This window comes from Abramis brama, assembly GCF_963993115.1.
Source record: "Abramis brama genome assembly, chromosome: 22".
Lineage (NCBI taxonomy): Eukaryota > Metazoa > Chordata > Actinopteri > Cypriniformes > Leuciscidae > Abramis > Abramis brama.
Window position 1 is genome coordinate 24,085,711 of NC_139984.1, and position 24,535 is coordinate 24,110,245.

Sequence of the window (24,535 nt, forward strand, 5' to 3'; positions counted from 1 at the left end):
TACGTTTCATCATCATTGTGAGATATCTCATTGTGATTTTTCTTTCCCATGAGTACACATGCACACATACCGAGCTGTTCTGGCACTGTACGCTGGAGCTGTTGAATCTGAGCGCTGTGACTCTGTGACTGACTCCTTGTATGTGTAACACACACTCGTAGCCGCGCTGACCCGACTGGGGTTGGGGAAGGTTCCGGGCTTTCAGGGTGATGGGCTTCACCTCCCCTGCCGGGATCAGGATCTCCTCAGAGCGGACCAGTTGAGGACAGTCCTAAAGGAGTGAAGGGAACGAGAGGTGAACGGGTAGTCAAAACAAACTCATAAAATCCTAACCTAAGTGTACTCAGTAGAGAACAGATGAAGTGAAAGAGCCTTACAAAAAAAGTACAGTGCACATAGAAATTGTTACAATGTACACAACCCACACATGCTCCCCATGCTCACACACACACAGCCAAACCTCAGGTGCTCTTTAAAAGCTCTTTGAAGTGTTACTGTCTAAAAGCTGTGTGTGGAGATGCCATCCACTAGTATGTCAGCCAATGAGAGGTGTCCCTAGAGTCTCACAGGTGTCCCTAATACACACACACACACACACACACACACAGGGAAATGGGGACTTCTACTGTTTCGTAATAAAGCTAAACATAATTGTTGTGAAACCAGAAAAGGCCTGAAATATACTATATACTATAGCAGGGTAACTTCTAGGACAGTAATGTTCTCCCTAAAGTATAAGGTTAAAAACACACACAAAGATGCACAAATACATATGTACACAAACATACACTTACACACATGCAAGCCTGAACACACAAAAATGCAACACATACACACACCATGATTGATCATGCACCTTAAGGAGGTTTTGCCTGCGTGAGTGTGTGTTTATTTTGTGCATATGGCTGTGTGTGAATAAGTGGGAAGCCTGAGAGTGTGCTTTGAGAGAGAATATTCCGGATATCGACCGCTAATTGCTCGCTGTGAGAGGGTGAGCAAGTGTGTTTACCACCTGACAGGGTGTAATGTAGCACATTGATCAGCTGAACACCTGCAAATGCGTGCGCACACACACACACACAAGCACAGAGTCTCTAGCGAGGCGACCGTCGACTTCACACACACTTTTCAGCAGCTATTATTGGAGGCTCTTCCCCAGAGTTTTGTGATCCTGTAGATTTGCTACCGAGAGACTCTAACCTCATACACACAGTGTGTGTTAGTGAGCGTACCTCTGAGGCGTTGACGCGTCCCTCCTGGAAGGAGCAGCTGGAGGGATCGTGGGTGCAGAGGTTTCTGTACTTGCACCAGTGGCATCGGAAGGAACTGGTTACACAGGAAAGACACCTAAACAGATGGAAAGAGAGAGAGAGAGAGAATAAAGTATTATTACAACTCACTGATATCTCTGATTTATGATCCAAAGCCATTTTTTGAGGGCACTGTGGAAGTAGTCAGCATAAAATGTAGCTCTGGGTTTTAGATTAGCAATGGGGAGCAGGTTGTGCCTTTGAGACCAGAACTGCTGTGTCCTTGACCTTTGCGGCTTAATGCTGAATAAATTAAAAGTGTGCTGCGGAAATTTGCATGTGCCATTGGACAGCGTTGTGCCACTGAATCTCACATGTCCCACTGAATCTCACAGATGTAATGCAGCTCTGCAAAGGTTAGACTTCCGACATACAATTATCACTCTGGTACTGAGACATACAGACTTTATTAAGACATATAGTCGTACCGTGACGCATGATTTGCATTAGGACTGTATTGTCTGTGAGTGAGAAAGCGGACTGCCTGACTGAATGTAGAATGAGGTATCGTAAAGAAAAAGAGACAAAATTAATTCTAATTGCAATGCAATTATGCTGCTATACTAAGCATTGTAATAGTAATTGTGACAGTTTTCTTAAAATAGAAAATGAAACCTAGTCTAGAGGTTAAATGGACATTCAGAAGAGTACACATACAAGAAAATGGCTGTTTACACAAAGTTCAATGCGCCTAAACAAATGAACAGGATATCCATATGATATAGTGTTAACTGTAGCATAAAAGGCCAATTCATTTAAGGCCAAAATTGAGATAAACCAGGTTTGAGATCCCAGCATGACCTCAGCTCCTGTACGGCATCTCTATTTAGTTGTATAATCAGTATTACAACATGCAGCAGGCAAACCATGTGAGAATAGAGTCATACATTTCAAGCATGTGTGCATATGCATGTATCTGTGTGCGTCCCTGCAGCGGTTATATATTTATATGCAGATGAGCAAAGCTTAAAAGAAAAAAGAGAATCTATAGTACCAGCACGTTCCAATAAAACACTTACATCAGTCCCTCTAATTCAGAAGCAAAGCCCTTCTAGGGCGAGCGAGCCTTTTTTAGTCTATTTGCAATGGAACATGTCATGTATTTGATGTTGAGGAAACTTGGAGACGCTTCTAGGGTTATAAACCTCTACATCATTTTGGCGTCCAAGAGTTTGTTTTCTGCGTGCCAATTAAATTATGCAGAAGAGTGTATGCTACAATATTCATCAGAGCCGGCTCTTCATTGGGCTCAAGCGGGCCCACCCGATTGGACGTTGAGATTTTTATAGAAATCGAGAGCTAAAACCAATGTACCACGCTGTACTTAATCACTGTGTTGGGAACTCATGATAAATTAGAGCATTTTACAACATTTGAAGTGAAAGGAAGAGTGGGAGGAAATTTACAAAGGCTGAACGCATCAAACACTGAGCCAGGTTGAACACACAAGGAGGGGTCTGACTCTTTCTGTCTCAGACTACCCATAATCCCCTGTGCATTGGCACAGAGGACCAACGGCGCTCCGTGTGAGGTCTGCGTGTTCAGAGGGATTGGATACAGGGAGTTTGTTTGATTAGTTCCAGATCTGTCAGATGCTTGGGCGACATGGCTGTGAGAGAGCAAGGAAGTGAAGGGAACGGGGAGGGGGCGAGTCTTTCGCAGCCAGCCAATCAGCGCCCTCGGAAGCTACCTCTTCCTGAGCCTTTTAGAAAGCTTCCAGCAAACTGGGGGGCTCTGTGATCTCCTGCATCGAGCAGCATCTGTTCTCTGCAGAAGGCACGCTTATGAGATGTGGTTTAGAATACACACAAGAGGCTACGAGTAAACGCTAAAACACACATAAACATGCACGCGAGTGAAGTTCGGGAGCGTGGCGTGTACAAAGACACAAAGCGCGCTCAGACACAAGCGGTTGTTTATCAGCCAGCCTCCTGGAGAGACGAGATGCAGTCCAACTCTCTCCTCTCTGATCAGCCATCATAGCAGATGAAGTGGAATTGAACTGTGACAGACAGCGATGCCCCCAGCCGGAGCGTCAAACCCACAGCACACTTAGATTCAGCAATTCAGACATCTCAGCCTCGACACTTGAGAAATGTCAAGCAATCAGCCGGCATTTGCCATAATGGATGCTTTTTATAGCTGCACAATCCTCGCCAGTCACGGGAAAGTGCAGCCTGGGAGGGATGCGATGCTAGTGGCCTGCAAAAAGCGAATCGGAGAGTTTCGGACACACTGCGAGAATCTGGTGTCTTGATAAACTTTGAATATTATCAAAACGTCCCGTGGGCCTGAAACATTCACAGTTTTTCCATGTTGCATAACACTTTTGAAACATTCACAGCGTGCGTAGTGAGCTGGCTGAGCGCCATGACACAACGCTGATACTCTTCGACACAGGAAGTGAGAGAAATATCAGCAGGGCTGCGTATGTGGGTCGAATGCATCATGAAGATAAATATCACAGAAACCGGAGAGATGGATAGATGGAATGACACATCATATATCTCATGATGTATCTGGAAAAGAATTCAGATTGAGTCGTAACGCTGAGCAACATCCGCTAACCACTAGTTATGCAATCAAAAATATTAAAAGCCAATTCATTTAAAAAAAATAAATAAATAAAATAATAATTTTCAATAAAAAATGTAACTGTAACGCTGAGCAACATCCGCTAACCACTAGTTATGCAATCAAAAATATTAAAAGCCAATTCATTTAAAAAAAATAAAATAATCAAAATTAATTTTCAATAAAAAATGTAACTGGCTCTTCATCTGAAACAACTTTCCTTTTCTGCTGTTATCACTGACTGTGTGGGCTATAAGATAATGTTAACCATTAGCCAAATAGCTATTTAGGCACAGTTTTAACACACTTGAATTTCATGTTTTGTTTAAATATCAATCCTAAAATTCCTGAGTTTAAGTTAAGTTTAATTGAAAAACAACTACAGTATAAAACCGTTGAAACATGTGGTGTCAGTAAGATTCTTTTTATACTTTTACTCAGCAGGGATGCATTAAATTGATCAAAAGTCACAGTAAAGACGTTTATAAAGATTTTGATTTCCAATAAATTATGTTCTATCCATCAAAGAATCATAAACAAATGGTTTCCACCAAAATATTAAGCAGCACAGCTGTTGTGTCATTGACAATAATGTGAAATGTTTCTTTAGCAGCAAATCAGCATATTAGAATGAATTCTGAAGGATCATGTGACACTGAAGTAATGGCTGCTGAAAATTCAGCTTTGACATCACAGAATATATTACATTTTAAAATATATTCAAATAGAAAACAGTTATTTTAAATGGAATAATATTTCACAATATTACAGTTAGAAAATAATACTGTTTTTGATCAAATATCAAGCATAAGAGACAAAAAAAAACATTTCAAAGAACAAACTTTTGAATGGAAGTGTATAAAAAAAGAGCTATGAAATTAAAGGGATACTCCACTTTAAAATGAAAATTCTGCTCACAACCAGACAATTTTTGGTACCATTGACTTCCATAGTATATATTTTTCCTACTATGGAAGTCAATGGTACCAAAAACTGTCTGGTTACTGACATTCTTCTAAATATCTTCCTTTCTATTCAGCAGAAGAAAGAAATTCATACAGGTTTGAAACAACATTAGGGTGAGTATATGATGACAGAATTTTCATTTTAAAGTGGAGAATCCCTTTAAGAAATCATGAGAAATGTTTGAGGTCACATTGAGTTCTAAGACTACGAGATCTGTGCTTTTAGTAGAGACACGTGCAAGATTCCTGGTGTATTCATTTTCTTCAAAAGAAAAATCTCTGAAGAAGGATATTTGAGCCATTTTTGCTCCATTTAATCTATCCAGGAAAAACAATTAATGAGTACTCCAATGCAATTTTTCTTTTCTATGGAAATTAGTCAAATGAAGTGTGTGTATACTCACAGCTGGTGCACGCTGCAGTTGTAGAACTTCACCTCTGTGCTAATTAGCATCTGACCCGTTTCCTTCGAGTTCAGCCTGAGCTCGACACCGGACCAGTCTGAAAAGAGAGCAAGAGATGAGAACATTTCTGTCGCATTGCATTCTGTTGTGTTTGGTTTGCCACCCTTTTTTCAGCTTGCTTCATGCTCAAGCTGTCTTCTGATTAATACTTGGCATACCTCGCATGGTATTCTCACAGTCAAGCGGAGCCTCGAGCAGCTCTGCAGTGCGTGGCATCCAAGCCGATATGAGCATATTTGGCGTTTTTTTGTTTTTTTTGTGAAGACACGCTATTGTCATACCGAACACAGCTGAGCCCTGCTGTTAATGTGAAACAGGCCCGCGGGCGGCATCGTCGATGTAATGGAGGAGGAACGGCTGGCATCGCCACAGAACACCAGCCAGGCCAATCCTGTTTGGCAGGGTGGTGGCGTGGAGAATGCCGATCGGCGTGCACACCAAACGCTCGCGCTCGATAAGCGGCTAGCTCTTCATACTCAAATAAGCACAAGCTCCGTCCCAAACAGGCAGCAATTCAGATAGCACACAGCGTGGGGAAGTCAGCTGTGACCCGAAAGCACTCCTCTTCCCTCCTTCACACCTGTTTCCACGCTTCGTAACACGAATGAATGGACTGAAGGGTAAAAAGTTGGCATTTTGAAACATTTTTAGACTGTTTCCGGCGCATATGCCAACGGCAGTAACTGGCACGCAATTCCCAAATGCCTGACTGTCTTGTGCCTTGTAGCTATTGGAAATAAACTAGGAATTGAATTGGTCACACCCACGACTCTATGAGCAGGTATTTCCACACATGATCGATGCTCATAAGCTCCTATCGAGCCGGAATCAGTCAAGAGAAAGCAGCAAATGTGAGGCATCGGGGGATTAGATGACATTTACCTGAGGGAGCCCACTGATTGGATAACGCTCCCCCCAATAAGAGCATGGGGGTTGTGGGTAAACAAAGCTGTCATTTACTGTGGGCTGGGAGGAGATTATTGTGATTCAGATAATCACAACCAACTTCTGCCGCATATATGGCCATCTGCTTCTCAACAGAGGTTAGAATGGAAGCGCATGTAGGAATTTGTCCGTGGACAAATGTAAGTTTTAAAAGCAAACAAACAGAGTAATCTTGCTGTATAAGCGTTACTAACAAACTGAACACTTATCCGATACGTCTGTAGTGACATACAGTTACATCATGCAGTTTTCAGTGAAACTGGATCCTCTGATTTTGGTTTCCCACATTGCAAACTGATCCCTGATTATACTGCTAACCACAGATGACTCTAAACCCAATTGTTGAAAAGCGTTGGAGAAGAACTCCATCCCTGGAGCTATTATGGGTAGGGAGAGGGCAGAGGGCTCGTCACCTGTAATGGGTGTAAGTGTATCTGAGAGCACGCATGAAGCCCTGGGGCCGACCTGAGGTCGTTGTAGGCTCATTAGAGCCGCGGTTGCACGTGGCTAGTGGGGATCGATGGGGTGGCTTGAGTGTGAGAGCTGACGGCACCGCTGAAAGAAGCCCTCATTAGGAAGCAAGGCTGTTGGTACGCTAGAGAGGGTCTATTAATAGAGCATCTATACAAGAGAATAGAGATCACCTCTCTGAGGGGAACAGGTAGACGGATGGATAACGAAAAAACAGAAGAGATGTCAATTGGTAGGGAAGGTTGAGTGCATGGAGATGAGAGCAGGAGAAATCTATGGGGTATAAAATTTTAGTTTAAATAGTCTAGTTTGAATAAATACCTTGATCTGTGGGGATGATGGGAACATCTTTAGCAGCGGGAGATGTGCAGAGAATCTGATTCCCATCCACTCTGCCCTCAACCTCCGTCAGGTTCCCGAAGGAGCAGGTGATTCCAGCAGAAAGATCCGGAACATCTGTCACTTTCACCAGCAGCTAGACAGAGGAAAGAGATCATTTAGATTAGATCAGGAGTTTTCAAGCTGGAAAATAAAATAAAATAAAATAAAATAAAATAAAATAAAATAAAATAAAATAAAATAAAATAAAATAAAATAAAATAAAATAAAATAAAATAAAATAAAATAAAATAAAATAAAATAAAATAAATGTATTGCACTTATATAACTATTATTTTATATTTAAATAATAAATTACATAATTCATTATATAAACCGACTACATGTCTGAGCCAAGCCACAGCTCAACAGAAGAGATTCATTTCGGATCAAATAACCTCAGTCTCCTCATACGGGCAAAGTTCATTCTACGGCAGATGGTCTCACACAGCATAAACTCCAACCATCACCAGACTTAACCTTATAAAGACTCCTGCTCAAAGAGGGTTGAAACTGGGCATTTAACAATCCATCTATTATTCCTCTATCTTTGAACTAGATCTCCTGTATTTCACACGAATGCTCTTGCACATCTTCTCAAAGCACACATGGTCCTCTGAAGTCATTCTCTGGGGGACCGGTGACACATAGGATGAAGCTCACAGACTATAAATACACACATTTCACATGCCAGGAGGGAAGTGCAGGCTGGTCTTCTCACCACTGAAGAAGAGGACAATTATTACTGTGACATTTGTTAGGACTGCTCGGCTAACTTTTTGTTTTTACCATGCCGTTTTCAACAGTTCTAGCCGTCTTGCGGCTCTTTTGAGAGTATTGACGTTCGGCCCATCTCATTGCCTTCCTTCACCCTCTCTTTTAAAATTTCCCATCTCCAAATGGCATCCAATTACTTTTACTTTCCTTTCCTTTCACTCTTTAAGCCACAGCTACAGAATTGCTAATTAGTCATCTTGTTATTCGTTGCAGATACACAGACTGCACTCAAACATCGAGACAAAACATTGTTTGCGGTAAGCATGATCTGACCTTAACAACATTGACGAGGCGTGATTGGAGTCTCTATGTTTTGCCTTTGCTCCTTTCATTGCAGGTTAGCTTTTTGTCATTTCTCTTCGTGGCTGCTGATGTGCAGGGAGGGCTAATTGTTGCTAGTATTTCTAATAAAGGTAATTTGATTGTTTTTGTTGCTTTTCATGCTCCTCTAGCGCCCGTGCGGATGGGTTTGTTGTCATGGTGATGGTTTCCCTTCATTGTGCGACGCGCAGAGCAGCGGTGACCCTGTTGTCATGTTGTCGAGCGCTACGGCACGACAGAAACATCTAATTTAGAGCCGGACACCTCATTATCTTAATCAGGTAGCTGTGATACAGGGACTCTATCAATTATCTGGACATCACAATGTTTTTCCCTGGCTTCCTAGGAAAGTTTAACCAAGGTGAATACCTTCATACTTGCTTGTATGCCTGAGATGCCTGTACTTTTTTTGCGTGAATAAAAAGGTATCCATGAGGGTATAAAATAATGACAAAAAGCCCTGAATAGATATCTTTGTCTCCTTGAACGCAACTCCTACTCCGGCCCACATGCTTATTTGGCATCTCACCCACGCATATACCTTTCCCAAAGGCCTCTGTTCCCAGATATCTCACTCTCCGAGCCCTCCCACACAGACCACGCTTTCCAAACCCAAAACTGTTTATCTAGACATCGCACTAAAAATTAATTCATGCAAATTTTTCTCGCTAGAAGGAATGCATGCTCCTGTATTTCAGTCAATATCACCTCTAGGTTGTTAAGGTGTATATGTGTTCTCGTGAGTAAAGGTTATAAATGGTTTGTGAGGTGTCTCACCGGTACGCTGGGTTCAGACACAGCGATGCTGTCCGGGTACACGGTGGCTTTCACACACTGACTTAGTGTGGCGGCGAAACGGTACGGCTCGTTTGCCCGCTCACAACGATCCCTTTGAGAACACCTACATGAGAGAGAGAGAGAGAGAGAGAGAGAGAGAGAGAGAGAGAGAGAGAGAGAGAGAGAGAGAGAGCAGTAGTAAGTTGGGAATATTTTGACAAGCAAAAATATTTACATTTATAAATCTGCCAGACACTACAGTGCATTCAGAACAAGCATATTCATCAGCATGTGTGTTCCCAGAGAATCACTGAAAGCACCATACACATACCATACAAAATAAAGTTTTTTTATTGCCCTATATTGAATGCAAAGATCCCATCCATGGGATCTTTGCAATCTGTAAAAGGTTCTTTATAGTGGAAAAAGTGGTTATTTATAGTGGTTATAAATAGTGGTTATTTATATTATTAAAATGTTCATCATACTAAGAAAAACGTGGTTCTTTTAAGAAATGTTCACTGAAAAATTATTTGGGGAACAAAATATGGTTCTCCAATTGCATCATTGCGAAAATACCCTTTTGGAACTTTTTTTTTTTTTTAAGTAGGAAGATAACTCTTCTCTATCCACATTAAGTTCTGAGTAACACAAACAATAAACAACAAAAATATATATGTTTAAGGAATATCCAGTTGACAACTGAAATTCTGTTATCATTTACTCTCCTTCATGCCAAATAAAGACATGTTTATTTCTAGTACATTTACATGTACATGTACAAAGCACATTTAAAAAGAGCTGTACAATTACATAAAACAAACAGCTACAACTAATAATCACTCTGTCACTTTTTTTGTTTCATTTTCAAAGTAGCCTTTGGCTATATTCCAAGTCTTTTGAAGCTGAACAGTAAACAATGTGTAAAAAAAGGCAGAAATTGAAGTAATTTTTTGCTGAAAGGCTTCTCCTCTGCCAAAGTTCTCAAATCTCATTCAATTCAAGAATGATGACAAGAGAACTAATGACATTTGATACAATGAAGTTAAATCTGGTACAACGACATAGATGAGATTTCAGAACTATAAAGGAAAAAAAGATAATTCAAAAATATATATATTTTTTGCAGTTCGACAGTCCCAATTATGAAAAAGAGCACTCTGGACATTCTCCAATGTCTTCTTTTGTGTTCCTTTGGAATGACATGAGGTTGAGTAAAAGATCTGTAACTTCCATAACTTTCTTCTCAAATTTTCATTTCCAGGTAAACTACTTCTTTACAGTTCAAAAGCTTTGCTTTTAATGCTTTTGAAATAAGTCTCTTATGCTTACCAAGGTTGCAAGTAATATTGTGATTTTTATTTTATTTAAAATAACAATAAATAAAATAATAATTTATTCCTGTAAAAGCTGAATTTTCAGCACTTAACACTCGTCTTTAGCTTCACATGATCCTTCATAAATCATTCTAATATGCTAATTTGCTGCTCAAGAAACATTTCTGATTATCATTGATAATGCCATATAATGTTAAATTATCATCAATGTAGATAATGTTAAATAATGTTAAATTATTATCAATGCTGATAATGAGAAAACCGTAATACTTTTTTAAAGGATTATTTGATACTAAAATATATGGAAAGTTCAAATGAACAGCTTTCATTACTATCAATTTTGATCAATTTAATGCACCCTTGCCGCAAACCCCCCGGCTACATTCCACACAGGCTACATGAGCATCTGCTGCCTTCAGCTGCTGTCCTTGGTGCTGAACACTTCCATACCATCACTTTCCCTTGAAAGAGCAATCAGTAACATCCAATTCCAGATGTGTAAAGCTGTCTTTTTACTTGACCAAAGGCACTGATGGACAAGAAAATGCATTTTTTCTGCTAAATGACCATTTTGTTCATTTTTGTTGCATTTACACATACACTGGCTCACAAAAAGAAACTACTACAGTTGATTCATCCTACTGATATAAATCTTTTGCGAATCTGAAGGTTGTTATTTTTACTTTTCACACTGTATTCATTCAGCCTGTCACTTGCTTTTGACTCAGCCTCCGTCTCTCTTTGCTCCTCTATCTCTGACAAAGAGCGTGTAGGCTTGCAATTTGCCGTGTCTTTTTTAACATGCCTAATGCTCCGGGGGGGGGGGGGATGACACTTAATGTGCTTTCAGATGTCCGGGGCGGCTTGTGCATTCTTCGCTGTCTGAAAATGTGGGTGTGTGTTTGTCTGCACGAATGTGTGCATCTTTCAGAGCCGCCAAATCCAGGAGCCGGGTTTGATTTTGGAGGAGGAGGTAGGTGTACTCAGGATGCTGCGTTGCCATGGCACCAGGAGACGGCCATTATAATGTGTGTGTACAAGTAAGTGTGTATACTTAGTGGGCAAGCTCTTCTCTCTCTTTCATTAAATGAAGTGTGTGTCCCCTGTACATCTCTCTCTCTCTCCTCTCTCTCTCTCACACACATGCACATACAGTATGATTGTCAAGGTTTCTTGCACCAAAGGTTCATATTTATTTTTGCTTGTCCATTTTCCACCTTCTGCCTGTCCCTTAGAATTAAAGTTTTTTTTGCTACTGTACCTTTAATATGCAAATGAGCTCTGCTATGATTTGCTAAACTCTGCATGAGAAAACTACTGACATACTGCTGTTAATTATGAATAAACGTTGATATTTAAATGTAGCAGTGCTATGTGCGTGACAAGCTTTTGGATTTATGAATGACCTGTTTTCAGTGTGTGTAAGAGAGAGAGAGAGAGAGAGAGAGACAAAGGAAGGTAATGGTAGTGGTGGGTTAACCTTTGGGTTTTTCTCTACCGCCTGCTTTTAGCCCTGTGCACCAGACAGGCAATTACAGCGTCTTTTCTCCTCCTTACACACTCAACACACACACTCAGCCTTGACGAGAGAAGACAGGCGACAGGAGAAGATTTTCCCTTGTTTCTTTCCTGTCTTCTTACCAGCGTCTCCAAAACATCCCGCGAGGTGTGTGGCGAGACACCCGATTGAGCAAACCCTCTGAGGGAGGAGAAGAGGAGACGTTTTACAGAGGAATAAAAATCCCTCTTTTAAAATAAAGCTGAGAACAACGCTGTTGGAGTGACGTGAACTTCTCCCTGGGAAGACTTAGATGAGACAAAATGAGACAGAAGAAGAGAAGAGACAAGAAGAGATAAAGAAACGAGGCAAGAAGAGAAGAGAAGAGACAAAAGAAGAAGAGAAAAGACAAGAGAAAATTTGAGGCAAAAAGAAAAGTGTTAAGATGAGTAAATAAGACGAGACGTGAGAAGATAAGGAAAAGGATAAGAGACAAGAAGAGGAGATGAAGAAACAAGATTAAAAAAATGAATGAGTAGATTAGAAGAAAGGGAGATTTAAAAGATTCTAGACAAAAGTTGAGAAAAAAGGGTTGAGATCAGTAAAGATGAGAAGTGAAGAGAAGACAAAAAAAGAGAACAGTTGAAATGAGATGAGTATTGATGAGTAAAGAAGAGACATCACGAGCAGAGAAGAGACGAGACGAGAAAAGATGACACAATACAAGAGAAAAGATGAAAAAAGGGTTGAGATGAGTAAAGACAAGAAGTGACAAGACAAGACAAGACAAAAAGAGAACAGTTATAGATGAGTAAAGAAGAGACATCAAGAGAAGAGAAGACGCAAAGAGAAGAGAAGAGAAGAGAAGAGAAGAGAAGAGAAGAGAAGAGAAGAGAAGAGAAGAGAAGAGAAGAGAAGAGAAGAGAAGGAATGAGGCAAGACGAGTAGAGAGGCGAGATGAGACGAGAAGAGCCCTAAACCCAACATCAATTAAAACCAACCTCTCATCTCCATATTGCCCCAGTGCGTGTCCAACAGGTGAAATAATTCACTCATAAACAGCCGGTGAGTGTGAATCTGCTTCCATCCCTCCAGATCAATATGTAATTAGGAATTCATTTAGCTGAGCATCAATCCCATATAACCCAAACATACACCAACACCATCTCCAAGTCACCAAGTTCAATACTGAGAGCGAGGAGTAAACGTCTTGGCTCTGTAATGAGCAGCGTATGATTGCCATAACCATAATAACGCTGCTTGAATGTGCATTAAACCAACTATACGGCAGGGCACGCAATCCTTCTGAACGTGTGCAGATGTCGATGACGATTAATGGAGCCAGTGTTGTTGTAATGAGATGAGTTGTGTTATTGCTGATGGCCAAAGGATTTTCATGGACTGTGTTGTGACCGTTCTCCTCTATCTCAGTCTAAAGGTGAGACGGTGAAAGGTTAATTTGATTAATTCCATGACTTTTCCAGACATTTCTTCAGGTTCATTCGTCACATGGAAGGTCAGGTCACATGCACTGCATCGTGGGATACAACATCTCACACATTGTGCTCTGTGCTTTCAATGCATACAGAAAATTGACATACTGTGCACAGTATACAGTACATACAGCAGAAATAGTATAGTATGCTAGTCCAGCATATCAAGGATGGCCGTGCGTGTACATCAGAGAGAGAGAGAGAGAGAGAGAGAGAGAGAGAGAGAGAATGTTTCCCCACAGCACGGATCAAACGCTGACCCCTGCTGTGAAGATCGTCTCTCTCCTGGAACGCCAGCCACAGCCATGCAAACAAGACCCAAGCCGAGAGCTCACATATACACACTCATGTATTGCATAATGTTAAATACGCTTACATTCTGCCCTTAAACATTGATCAGTGCTAGGATTCCCCAGCTCCCTCTTTCTCCCTATAATGAGTTAAATCCTAAAAGCGATTATGGATCCGTAGGAATGATCTCCGCTGAGCAACTGTTGGATCACTGATATTAAAACAGCCTTTGACCTCAAAGGAGTTCAGCCAATCAGATCATCTCCAGGATTAGTGTTCTCCATGGTTCTCCAGATTAGTCCTCCTAAATGTGACTCTCGCTCCTCCTCTTTTTGGTCCCCTCCCAGTTTCAGGGTCCTGTACGCAGTCTAACTGGGCCATGAGAGACGCCTCTAAGTCTTAATGCCATTGCCAGATAAACCGATATCAGACAGATGCTGTTTGCCTTCATAGTCTAAACACCAGCAGAATTAGTGATTCCTCATATGCTCAAAAACTATTTTGCTTTCATTTTTTTCTCTTTTCAATCACATGGCGCACAGCAGCTGCTGATAATAGAGGGACTTGCACTAATTGCACTATTCTGAACTAAGGTATGAATACAGACCATCTCTCCTACTAGGAGAATAATGCTACTCTACAAAAATAGACTTTTTTACAGTAAAAAATGAAACATTCTTGAAACAATATTGAATGTACACAAGCAGCACAATAAACAAACAAACAACCGTTCAAAAGCTTGGGGATGAATATTTTCTCAGCAAAGATGCAGTAAACTGATCAAAAGTGACAGTAAAGACATTGATAATGTCACATAATATTCTTAAAAAAATGCTGCTCTTTTGAACTTTCTATTCATCAAAGAATCCTAAAAACAACAAAGACTGTTTCAACAAAGACTATTAAGCAGCACAACTGTTTTCAACATTGATAATAATAAGAAATATTTCTTGAGCAGCAAATCAGTATATGTGACCCTGGACCACAAAACCAGTCACATGGGTACATTTTTTGAAATTGAGATTTATACATAATCTGAAAACAAATAAATAAGCTCTCCATTGATGTATGGTTTGCTAGGATAGGACAATATTTGGCCGAGATATAACTATTTGAAAATCTGGAATCTGAGGGTGCAAAAAAATCGAAACATTGAGAAAATCACCTTTAAAGTTGTCCATTTATGTTCGCGATTTTGCTGCATCCACTCACAAAAAGAAATGTTTTATATATTTACGGTAGGAAATTTACAAAATATCTTCATGGAACATGATCTTTGCTTAATAACCGAATGATTTTTAGCATAAAAGAAAAATCGATAATTTTGACCCATACAATGTATTGTTGGCTATTGCCACAAATATACCCGTGTGACTTGTGACTGGTTTTGTGATCCAAGGTCACATATCAGAATGATTTCTGAAGGATCATGTGACACTGAAGACTGGAGTAATGATGCTGAAAATTCAGCTTTGCCATCACAGGATTAAATTACATTTTATATAAGATATACACAAATATATTCAAATAGTAAACCGTTATTTTACATATAATCTGCTCTGGTGCTTTAATAAACCCCGAAGCCAATGTGTTGATCCGTAGAAACTTAGATGTCCCATCAAGATTTCTTATCTAATCTCCAAAGACCCATATCGCACCTTTAAGAATCCCCCACACACACAAAAAATGCTTCTTGATTTAAAAAGGCATCTAATGATGAACCTGCGCTGCAGATAACTATTTGAAAACCTTTATTATAAAGTATGTGCAAAGGAGGAGAAAAACAGTGCAGTGGAGGAGAGGCTAAAAGACTAATGAAAGCATGGTAGTAGGTGTCAGCAATCTCTCTCTCTCTCTCTCTCTCTCTCTCTCTCTCTCTCTCTCTCTCTCTGTCTGCCGCTTTATCAGATGTGGAAGGACGGACTCCATAGGGGCTGTGAGGAGTGAGAAATGAGCAAATATGTGTGTGGAGCTGGAATTATAGCGAGCAGGAGAGAGAGATGTTAATTTCATTAAGAGAACACTGACTGTGAAAAAGCACTCGCTGTAGGGGAATACTGGCACATATGAAGAGAGAAAACGAGAGAATCGGAAATATACCGTGGTACTGAATGATTACCATACCAATACACCAAATTTGTTTCTCAACAAAAAAAAGCAACAAAAAATAGCAATCAAAGTATCCTATTTAAAATCTATTTATAATTATATATATATATATAAGTATAAGTATAAATATATATGAAAAACTATATTTAAATATTTTTATAATATTTATTTTAAAATATGTAATAAAATAACATGCTAAAAAAATAAAAAATAATAATATTTTAAATAATTTTAAAATAAATATTACAATTTTTTTAAGCATGGCATCATGACATGGGATATTTTAAAGGTTGATGACAATCAAATTTGCAAATGTTTTGACATATAAAAGCTCTTTGTACATACATTTGGATATGCCTGCCTCCAGAGCAAGACATCGACGAATAGTTTTACATCATCGCACAACAGGCAATATCGCAAAAAGAACCCATTATAATCACTGACGCTGTGTACACTGGATACAGTATATAGATGCGTGTTCAGTTTCTGACATACTCCACACATTTGATTCTGTCGATAACCGGACAAATAGAAGACGGAAAAGAACGTTCGCTTTGGTGCGTCCCGTTTAAACAGCTCATATGCTCATTTCTCTAGAGACTTCAGAAGGATACAAGCATCAGGAATAAGTGGATGGTTTATTTTTAAAGGCGTCATGGGTCGCGTCCGAGGATTGTATGTTTGTTTGGAGAATTTGACTGCAGATTGTTTTGTAAATGAGGCACAGTGTAATAGAGAGTTCGCAAAGAAATCTTTGTTGACAGATGGAGCAGCCGACTCTATTGGATCTGATAGCATCGCAAATCGTAAGTAAATTTTTTCATGTGTGTATATGACGGTTTTATATTTATAATGTTTTCAAAACACTCACATGCAACAGCGAGTGGGCATTGATACTGTTTCCTATGCAATGATGTTAGCCAATCGTAACAGTGGCCATGCCTTAAAGGAGTCGCCCCTTAAAAACTGATCATTTCAGACAGAGTTTTTTCCCCCCACATTTCTATTTTGTTTTAAAATCCAGGTCATGACCCCTTTAAAAGTAGTTAATTTCAAATAATACCAAGGTACAGTAGTGGCATGATACTTTCAGTAGTTTTTGCAAGTGAATTAATAAATACATAAGCTTGTCTGCACAACACAGCACGGTATGTTTGAGATTCGAATGGCGTCTGTATGACATGCAGCAGAAAGCCCCAGAGGACTGATGGAGGAATGTAATCCTGCCGTGCTGACGACACGCTGCGACGGAAAAAAAAACAGCCCCATGCTGAACGGAGAGGCACAAATACCGCTCGCTTCGCCAATTATTTGTCCCTGTCCTGTCGGGAGTCATGTAAATTACTTTAAGTGCACTTTCCCAAGGGAGGTACGCCCGCCATTACAGTAATGATGGCGGCGGAGGGTTTACACAACAGCACAAAACCACTAAAAGATGACAAACTCTGTGCTGTGCTGCAACATTCAATACAATATTTTAAAGCACGAATGCATCTGAGGATTCAGCATCGAGAGATATACACATCTGGATGCAGTTGCACTAGTCCACCACCAGAGGGCAAACAACCTCTGTGCCATATGAGAATGATCCCTGTGATCTTTCTTAGACTTTTCATTATATATTTCAAGAGTTATGGAGATTTTAGTCTTCAAATACACAAAAAGCATTGCTTTACCACTAACTGTGTGTCAATATAAAGAGGGAACTTACATGTTATGCAGCACACACCAGCCACAGTGAGGATCTCCTGAGCTCAGACACTCTCCACACGTGCCGTACTGCTCACACGACTCGATCGGCACCCGTGTGACCTAAACAACAAAGCAAATAAGGTTTTGAATGAAAGAATAAACAGAGCATATTCATTCAATTCAAGCTCTATCAGTCTGTTCGATGGATATATGATATTGAAGTAACATTTGAAGTCATCGATTCTCAACCCATTTTATTTTGAGACTATGATGGACATGGAAGAGGAAAGAAAAGTGAGGCAGGAAAGAGAAGAATCCAGATAAACGTGAACAGCAGGACACCATCACCACATTTACTCCCAGAGGAACATTTGGTTGCTCAGATGTTCATACCTCAGAAGACGCACTAGAGGTCTTAGTTACACAATTATGTATTAACATCTCTCAGATGTTTCTTCTATAAGTCTTTAGGAGCAATACAAATAGGCAAGTTCAATTATGTTGCCCAGATAATACGATCCTGGAAGAAAATGAGAAATATTCCAGTTCTTAAACAGATTAACAATCTTTGATTGCAGATTTTGCTATCATAGCAAATGTGAGAACATTTTAACCACAAGGTCTATTTCTTCCAAGCAGAAGACTTAAAATTGAGATATTAGTTCATTACTTCCTCAGGGTTTCTATTTGATCTCCATTTCATCTCCCTGCGATTGCGTTAGTTGGTAAAACCTGTACTGTGTGTGTGTGTGTGTGTTTATGCTAACAGAAACGGACAGAACAGAGGAAACAGGAAACAAACAGCTGTGCTACTGCCACTAAGAGGAATAACATCGACACACTGCTCTTCTGTGTCGCTATATGAACTATCAACTATATGAACACGAACACACAAATTCGTTTTTTTATATCTTTACGTAGACTTTCCATAGACAAAATGGTTTTTAGACTGTACAAACTGTATATTCTACCCCCTTACACTAACCCTATCCTAAACCTACCCATCACAGAAAACTTTCTGCATTTTTCAAAAAACATCACTTGGTATGATTTATAAGCTGTTTTCCTTGAAATTTTATACAAATTTTCTCATTTTACTATCTTTGTGGGGGCATTTGGCCTCTCAATATAAGTTAAACAAGAACACACACACACACACACACCTGCTCAAACATAAAGGAGGAAATATGTACATTAAGATCTATATACATAATGTTCAGTGTAACTGTGTAAACTGCTTGTAATTGATACATTTCACAACACAAATGTATTAACAGTAGCTATCTAAATGAGGATATTTATAGACTCTGTCTTTAAATAGAACTAATTATAATTACTATAGACTAACTCATACCCATACTGTTACGGGTGTGTGCAGTCAAGAAGTGTAAAAATGAAGATTCCGACACAAAGTTTACTTAATATATTATCCAACATGTAGTGATCCAAACAGGCAAGTTCATCAAGTACATCAAATATACACAGATGTAGGCATAACGGTCACGGGACAGGGAACTCAGGATACAACGTGACATATATACTTAAGATAACAAGGTGATAAACTAGACACAGCTGAACCAACTAATGACAGTAACCATAGAAACTAACGAGTGGCGGGAAATCTGAACAAAGTATGAAAACAAACTGAAAGTCCATGGAAACGATACTAAACTGAACTGAATGGTGACACATACCAAAATGCTAACCATAACAGAAATATTTCTGCACTTGCACAATAATAATAATATACCACTATGACAAAAAAATTATAATAATTAAAACAAACAAAAAAATTATTATTATGAATTGTTTTAAAAATAAAACATTAAAATCTAAAAACATTCCTTGAAACATTAAAAATAAAACAAACGTTTCACTCCTCAAAACCCAACAAGCAGCGTGTCTCTGACAAACATTTGCTCTCATACACACACGCCTAGACAATCAAACACATCCGCATTACCTCAGAGATGAGTGCTAACCAGATACACACTCACACATGTCCACTACAACAGACTCGAGCTTTGCTTTGCTTTGCCTGCTGACCCACAATGCCCCTCTCCACTCCACTCACACAGCCTTCTGCTGCCCACTTGGCATGCTGGGATAGCGTCGCTGTGATGACCGGGCCACAACTCTGTGATTTGTGCCTGTGCCTGTAATATCTCTTTTATCTATTGATGTATTTTCAGGGATTTGCTTTCATTGCCAGCGCAGTCTGTGATGTCCTCCCTTGTCACTGAGGGGATTTTTTTAGAGTGCACCTGCATCCTATTAACACACACAAACAGGACAGGAGAGTGTGAAATCATTGAGGATTTTGGGACGAACAGCATTTTTTCTTTCCATTTTGCTTAGCAACATATCTGACTGAAATGAATGGATGGTTTTATGTGGTCAGGTGTGGTGCAGAGGAATAACCAAACCAAAGCCTCATTTTATTTCACATTTTATTTAGACAAATGTAATACAAGAACAAAATTTGTTTGACGAATATGCCGGTTAATGTTCAGAATTTGGGCAGAGCATCAAGTTTTTTGACGGTTAGTCCTTGTGTTTTCTTTATTCTGACATTCGTGATGGGGTCAAAGGGTAGGATGAAGTGAGAGACAGTTTTAAGATGGATGAGTGGGCACACAGTGTGTGTTTAGTGAGAGGGGTGGAGAAACACGCAGGGTTCCCGCTGTGTGTGTGTGTGCGTGCTGTATGGCCGTGTTAAATGTCATTAATGTGTGAGCGGCGGGGTCTGAAGGGGGTGGCCATCCACCTGTCCCTGCGACACACAGCTCCACAACAAAGACACTCATTCAACCTCCCGCTACCAGCGTTGTTTTCACCGACACATGGCTGTGATCGCACACACACATGCACAGTTGTGTTTATACGTACATACGGTGTGACTTCATGGCAAAAACCGAGAGGTGTCCCACAAGGATCCGTCCTGTTCCCTTTTTCATTTTCACCCAGCTCCCCCTCCCTCATTTCTCTTTATTTTTCACTCACTCGTTGCCCCAGGACAAACAGGTGGTCAAAAGTAATGAGTCCAGCACATCAGCGCTGCCGCCCAGCCTGATGACAAACAAGCCCACCAGGGGCCCCGCTCACAAAGCAACAACGGCCATACAACGCTGGTTCAACATGGGCAATAAGTCTCAATGTTACACAACACTGACTTAGAGCTAGACCAACAATCCAACAACATTAGACTCACAGATACCAGATGATGCTGGCTTGATTTCAATGGTCACCAAATGCCTTTTCTTGAGTAACACTGAGATAGAAATTTTTTTTGTATTGTATGAAGAAAATGTCAGAAGTACAAACCCTCCACAATGCGATAGTGTTTTGAATAGCTGCCAGGGCAATGCTATGCAGTTGCTAAGGTGCTCTGAGTGGTTGCTAGGACATTTGGGGCTGGCAAAACCAGCAATGCAAGTTTGAGAGGTGGCACCCCGACAAATCTCGCGAGAATCATGACTTGCTTTACGGCACAACGTCACATACATCAACAACATATGAAGCAGCCTCTATGGAGACACTAGCACGCATTTCAGACGTGAATCATGGCAGAGTCAACGAAGAAAACGAAGAAAGCACGGTCGGAAGAGTGCAGAGACGGCTCTGCGTGAGTGGTATTTACGACAGTAACGTTAAATACAAGTACTCCACAGCGACTCTAGGGGTCGCTGTTTGAGAAAAACGGAAACTGCATATGTGCCTTTAACGTTATACCCCATTTAAACCCATACCCTAGAAATGGCATATCCAAACTAAAATAGATACAATTCATGAAGCCTCTGGACTGCAAGCGTAACTGTGGTCTCATTTGAATGAAGACACTAGGCAGTTTTTTTTATCAAGTCAGAAAAATTAAGAAAAATTATTATATAGGCTTACATGTGTTGTAAAGTTTTTTTTAGATAATAATTCATGAAACATTTTTTGCACAATTGAATGTATTATTTCTGTCTGTAGCACAAACAGACAAACAGACAAGAATGACAAGAATCCCAGCCCCAAATAAAAAATGTTTTGAATGTATAGACTAAAAAATAGATAATAAAAAAAAGAGAAATATACCTTTTTCAAAATATCTTCTTTTGTGTTCCACAGAAAAAAGAACAACATGTTTGGAACAACATGAGTAAATTATGACAGGATTTTCATTTTGTGAGCGAACTATCCCTGTAACCCTAGTATGAACAATAGTACTAGTGATGCTAACCACGTAAGGAAGATCTGCTGATGGAGGGATCAGAGAGGGGACAGCTGAACTGCAGGGTGACACAGCTGCCGCAGGTGTGCGTCCTCGCCTGCACACTTGGCAGGACCATGTCAAAGGAGAAGATGGAGACAGCGAGACTTTCAGACAGAAAGAGTGAGAGGGATAAAGGTGTTATGGGGGTTGCGGGCAGGCAACTGGAGCAGCTGTTGACCAGCACATGCTTTAGTCAGTCAACACAGCGGGAAGCACAATGAAGCCTGTTCTCCCACTGAGAGGAGCTTGTGATTGTGTGTGAATGTTTTCTCATTAAAACTCGAGTTTAACCACAGAACATAAAAACGTGGTTTACATTTGGATAGATTTTCACTTTGATTAGTTTGCAATAGAACAAAATATAAAGTAGTAAGCAAGATCATACGTTACAGTGAATTCACCACAGTAAAGGGATGTTGGTAGGCATGATGCAAGCATTGGCAACAACAAACTGATAAAAGGCAGCAATGTTCAAAAAATGATTACATTTATTAATATTAATAACTATTTTACTGTGGTGTTAAATAGTCTTTTAGCAAATCAGCTGTTTACAGCTATCAAGCAACATAAAGATCATTCTATTAAAGGTACTTATCGACATTAACTATTCAAGCTGCCTTTTCTTTCTTAGATTATTTTTTGGATGACTAAAAGGCGAGCAAGTTGACCTCTAACATGTGGTGGTGTTCGATTTATGCTTCAGTTTCTGGGTGTTTACTTGCAATTGACTTGTTGGCAAAATGCCTCAATGTAAATATTTGCAAACATTTGTACACAGTTTCTTTTGCAAACATTTGTACACTTAAAATTGCAAAATATTATGAAAATAATTATATATATGAGAAAATATGATGAGTTTATACAGCATTTAACTGATGTTTGTATCTGCACGTGTTGTAATTGTATTTTTTACTGATTAAATGTTAATATACGATGTTCAGACAGTATGCATTATAGAAGTTAAGATATGTAATGTAACCCTAATAAAGCTGTTGATGTGAAAAACAAAACTTTGTTTAATGATTTATAATTTTAATAATAAGTAAACAACAAAATATAAACTGGCAAGTTTGAGTTTATTCCATTTGCCTTTTAAGTTATCTTGACTTAAACATTTAAGTTAATTCAATGAGAAGACCACATTAGGTCAACTCAATGAATTGAGTTTAAATTTTCCCATTACTCAAATAAATTTACGCAACCACTTTCCTCAAATTATTTGAGTAGTCTCAGATTATTAGGGTTTACAGTGTATATTTGTTATTTTACCTCCAAAGTGGCACATGCAATCCAAAAAATGATGCCAAATGATGAGAACATTCTAAAAAATAAATAAAACTTTCAATGAAGTGGTCTTACAACCTTAAAACAAAATCCTCGAAAAAACATTCGAATGCACCACAAACGCCATTAATCTCCACTTGCACTTGTGAACTTAGAGTATTAATAACAGCCAATTGGCTTAAAAGACAACTGTAGTTAGATTAGTGAGGAATTCTGGGTTCAGCCCAAACTCATGGTAGGACAGGGTCCGCGCCAACTCCTAATTTCCTCTTGAGCTCGGTAATTCTTCCACAGCTTAAAATGCTTCCAGGATGCTATCTGCTAATCTATATCTGGCTAGAATACGATATTTTCCACTCGCTCTGAAGCTGGCCAAGAATCGCCTGGAGACAAGACATTTAGAAGAAAAGAAGACAGTTGGCACCGAATTCTCGTCTTATTCAAAAACAACACTCTTCCAAGTCAAGCTTGTAACCTCTAAAGAACCTCAGCTGCCGTAATCCAGACCCCAGACGTTATGATTACAACCCAATGGCTGATCTTAGACCTGTGTTTGGGATCTACAGTATGAGCTATTAGTTCATTAGTTCTCTTTTCCATAGTCCTCAGAACACCCTCAATGTCACATGCACCTGTCTGACGAATGGAGAGAGTGATGTAGAATGAAAAAGAGATGAAGGGTCTGAGGTAAATGATTAAGAGTAGAAACATGGAGAGAATAATGTAGAGAGGGGTTAGAAGCAGACTGAAAGTATATGAGGGTAAACTGAGGGTAAAGGAAATCCTGTTCTTGTGTAGCTAGACTTGATTATCAGCATACAGAACAGTCTGATCAACATTACAGCTTGTTCTGGCCGAGAACTGCTGATGGGCAGGAAAAAACTGTCGGAACAATATGCATAGTGACTTTTTTTTTTTTTTTTTGGCATGATGTTATAAGTTCCAGTGGATTTTGGATTAAAGACAGATCAAAAATGTCTTGCAACTTATATACAAAAGAGAAAGTGTTTAATGCTGTCGGGGCACGTCTGAAAAAATAAATATAATGGAAATCTATTTTACTGTATTTTTCACAAACGTAGCCTTGGTGAGCATAAGATAACATAAAAACATCTTACCAACCCCAAACTTTTAAACTGTAGTGTAAACATCTAATGACTAAAATGAAACTCTTGAATATCTCTCAATACAAAAGCCTCATTCCTGCAGCCTAGGATATGACTTAATCAAAATAAACACAGACTGATTAAAACCTATACACACTGACGACTCTTTTTTTTGTATCTCATAATTTTGTGTGCAGGACAGAACAGAAGGTCCATGAAGGGTGGCCTTTCCATCTGAGCTGAAACTAAGGAAATCCAGAAGCCTCTCATGTACAAATACTGTATCCAGATGTTCCCGTACAAACACATGCACACTCAAAAGGTTCATGAAATCCACATCTCGGTTGCCATAGAGACCAGTCCAGGCATTGACCCCCTACCCCTCTCCTGGAGTGAGCCGTAAACAGCTGGTACCTCTGGGACACGCTGCCACCTACACACATACACACATACACACACTCACACATTCATTTTTAATGTGAGAT

The 24,535-nt window shown here is 39.6% G+C and overlaps 1 protein-coding gene across 1 annotated transcript in view; it reads right to left on the reverse strand.

Annotated features, from left to right (window-relative positions):
- The window catches only part of plxna2 (plexin A2), a 200,930-nt gene that overhangs the window by 65,898 nt on the left and 110,497 nt on the right, over positions 1-24,535 (reverse strand). Inside the window, exons 5-10 of the mRNA XM_084099294.1 lie at positions 17,422-17,522; positions 8,983-9,106; positions 7,051-7,204; positions 5,254-5,350; positions 1,233-1,347; positions 71-271 (exon numbers count right to left, since the gene is read on the reverse strand). Coding sequence (XP_083955420.1) covers positions 71-271; positions 1,233-1,347; positions 5,254-5,350; positions 7,051-7,204; positions 8,983-9,106; positions 17,422-17,522 — 792 coding nt within the window. The remainder of the gene's footprint in view (positions 1-70; positions 272-1,232; positions 1,348-5,253; positions 5,351-7,050; positions 7,205-8,982; positions 9,107-17,421; positions 17,523-24,535) is intronic.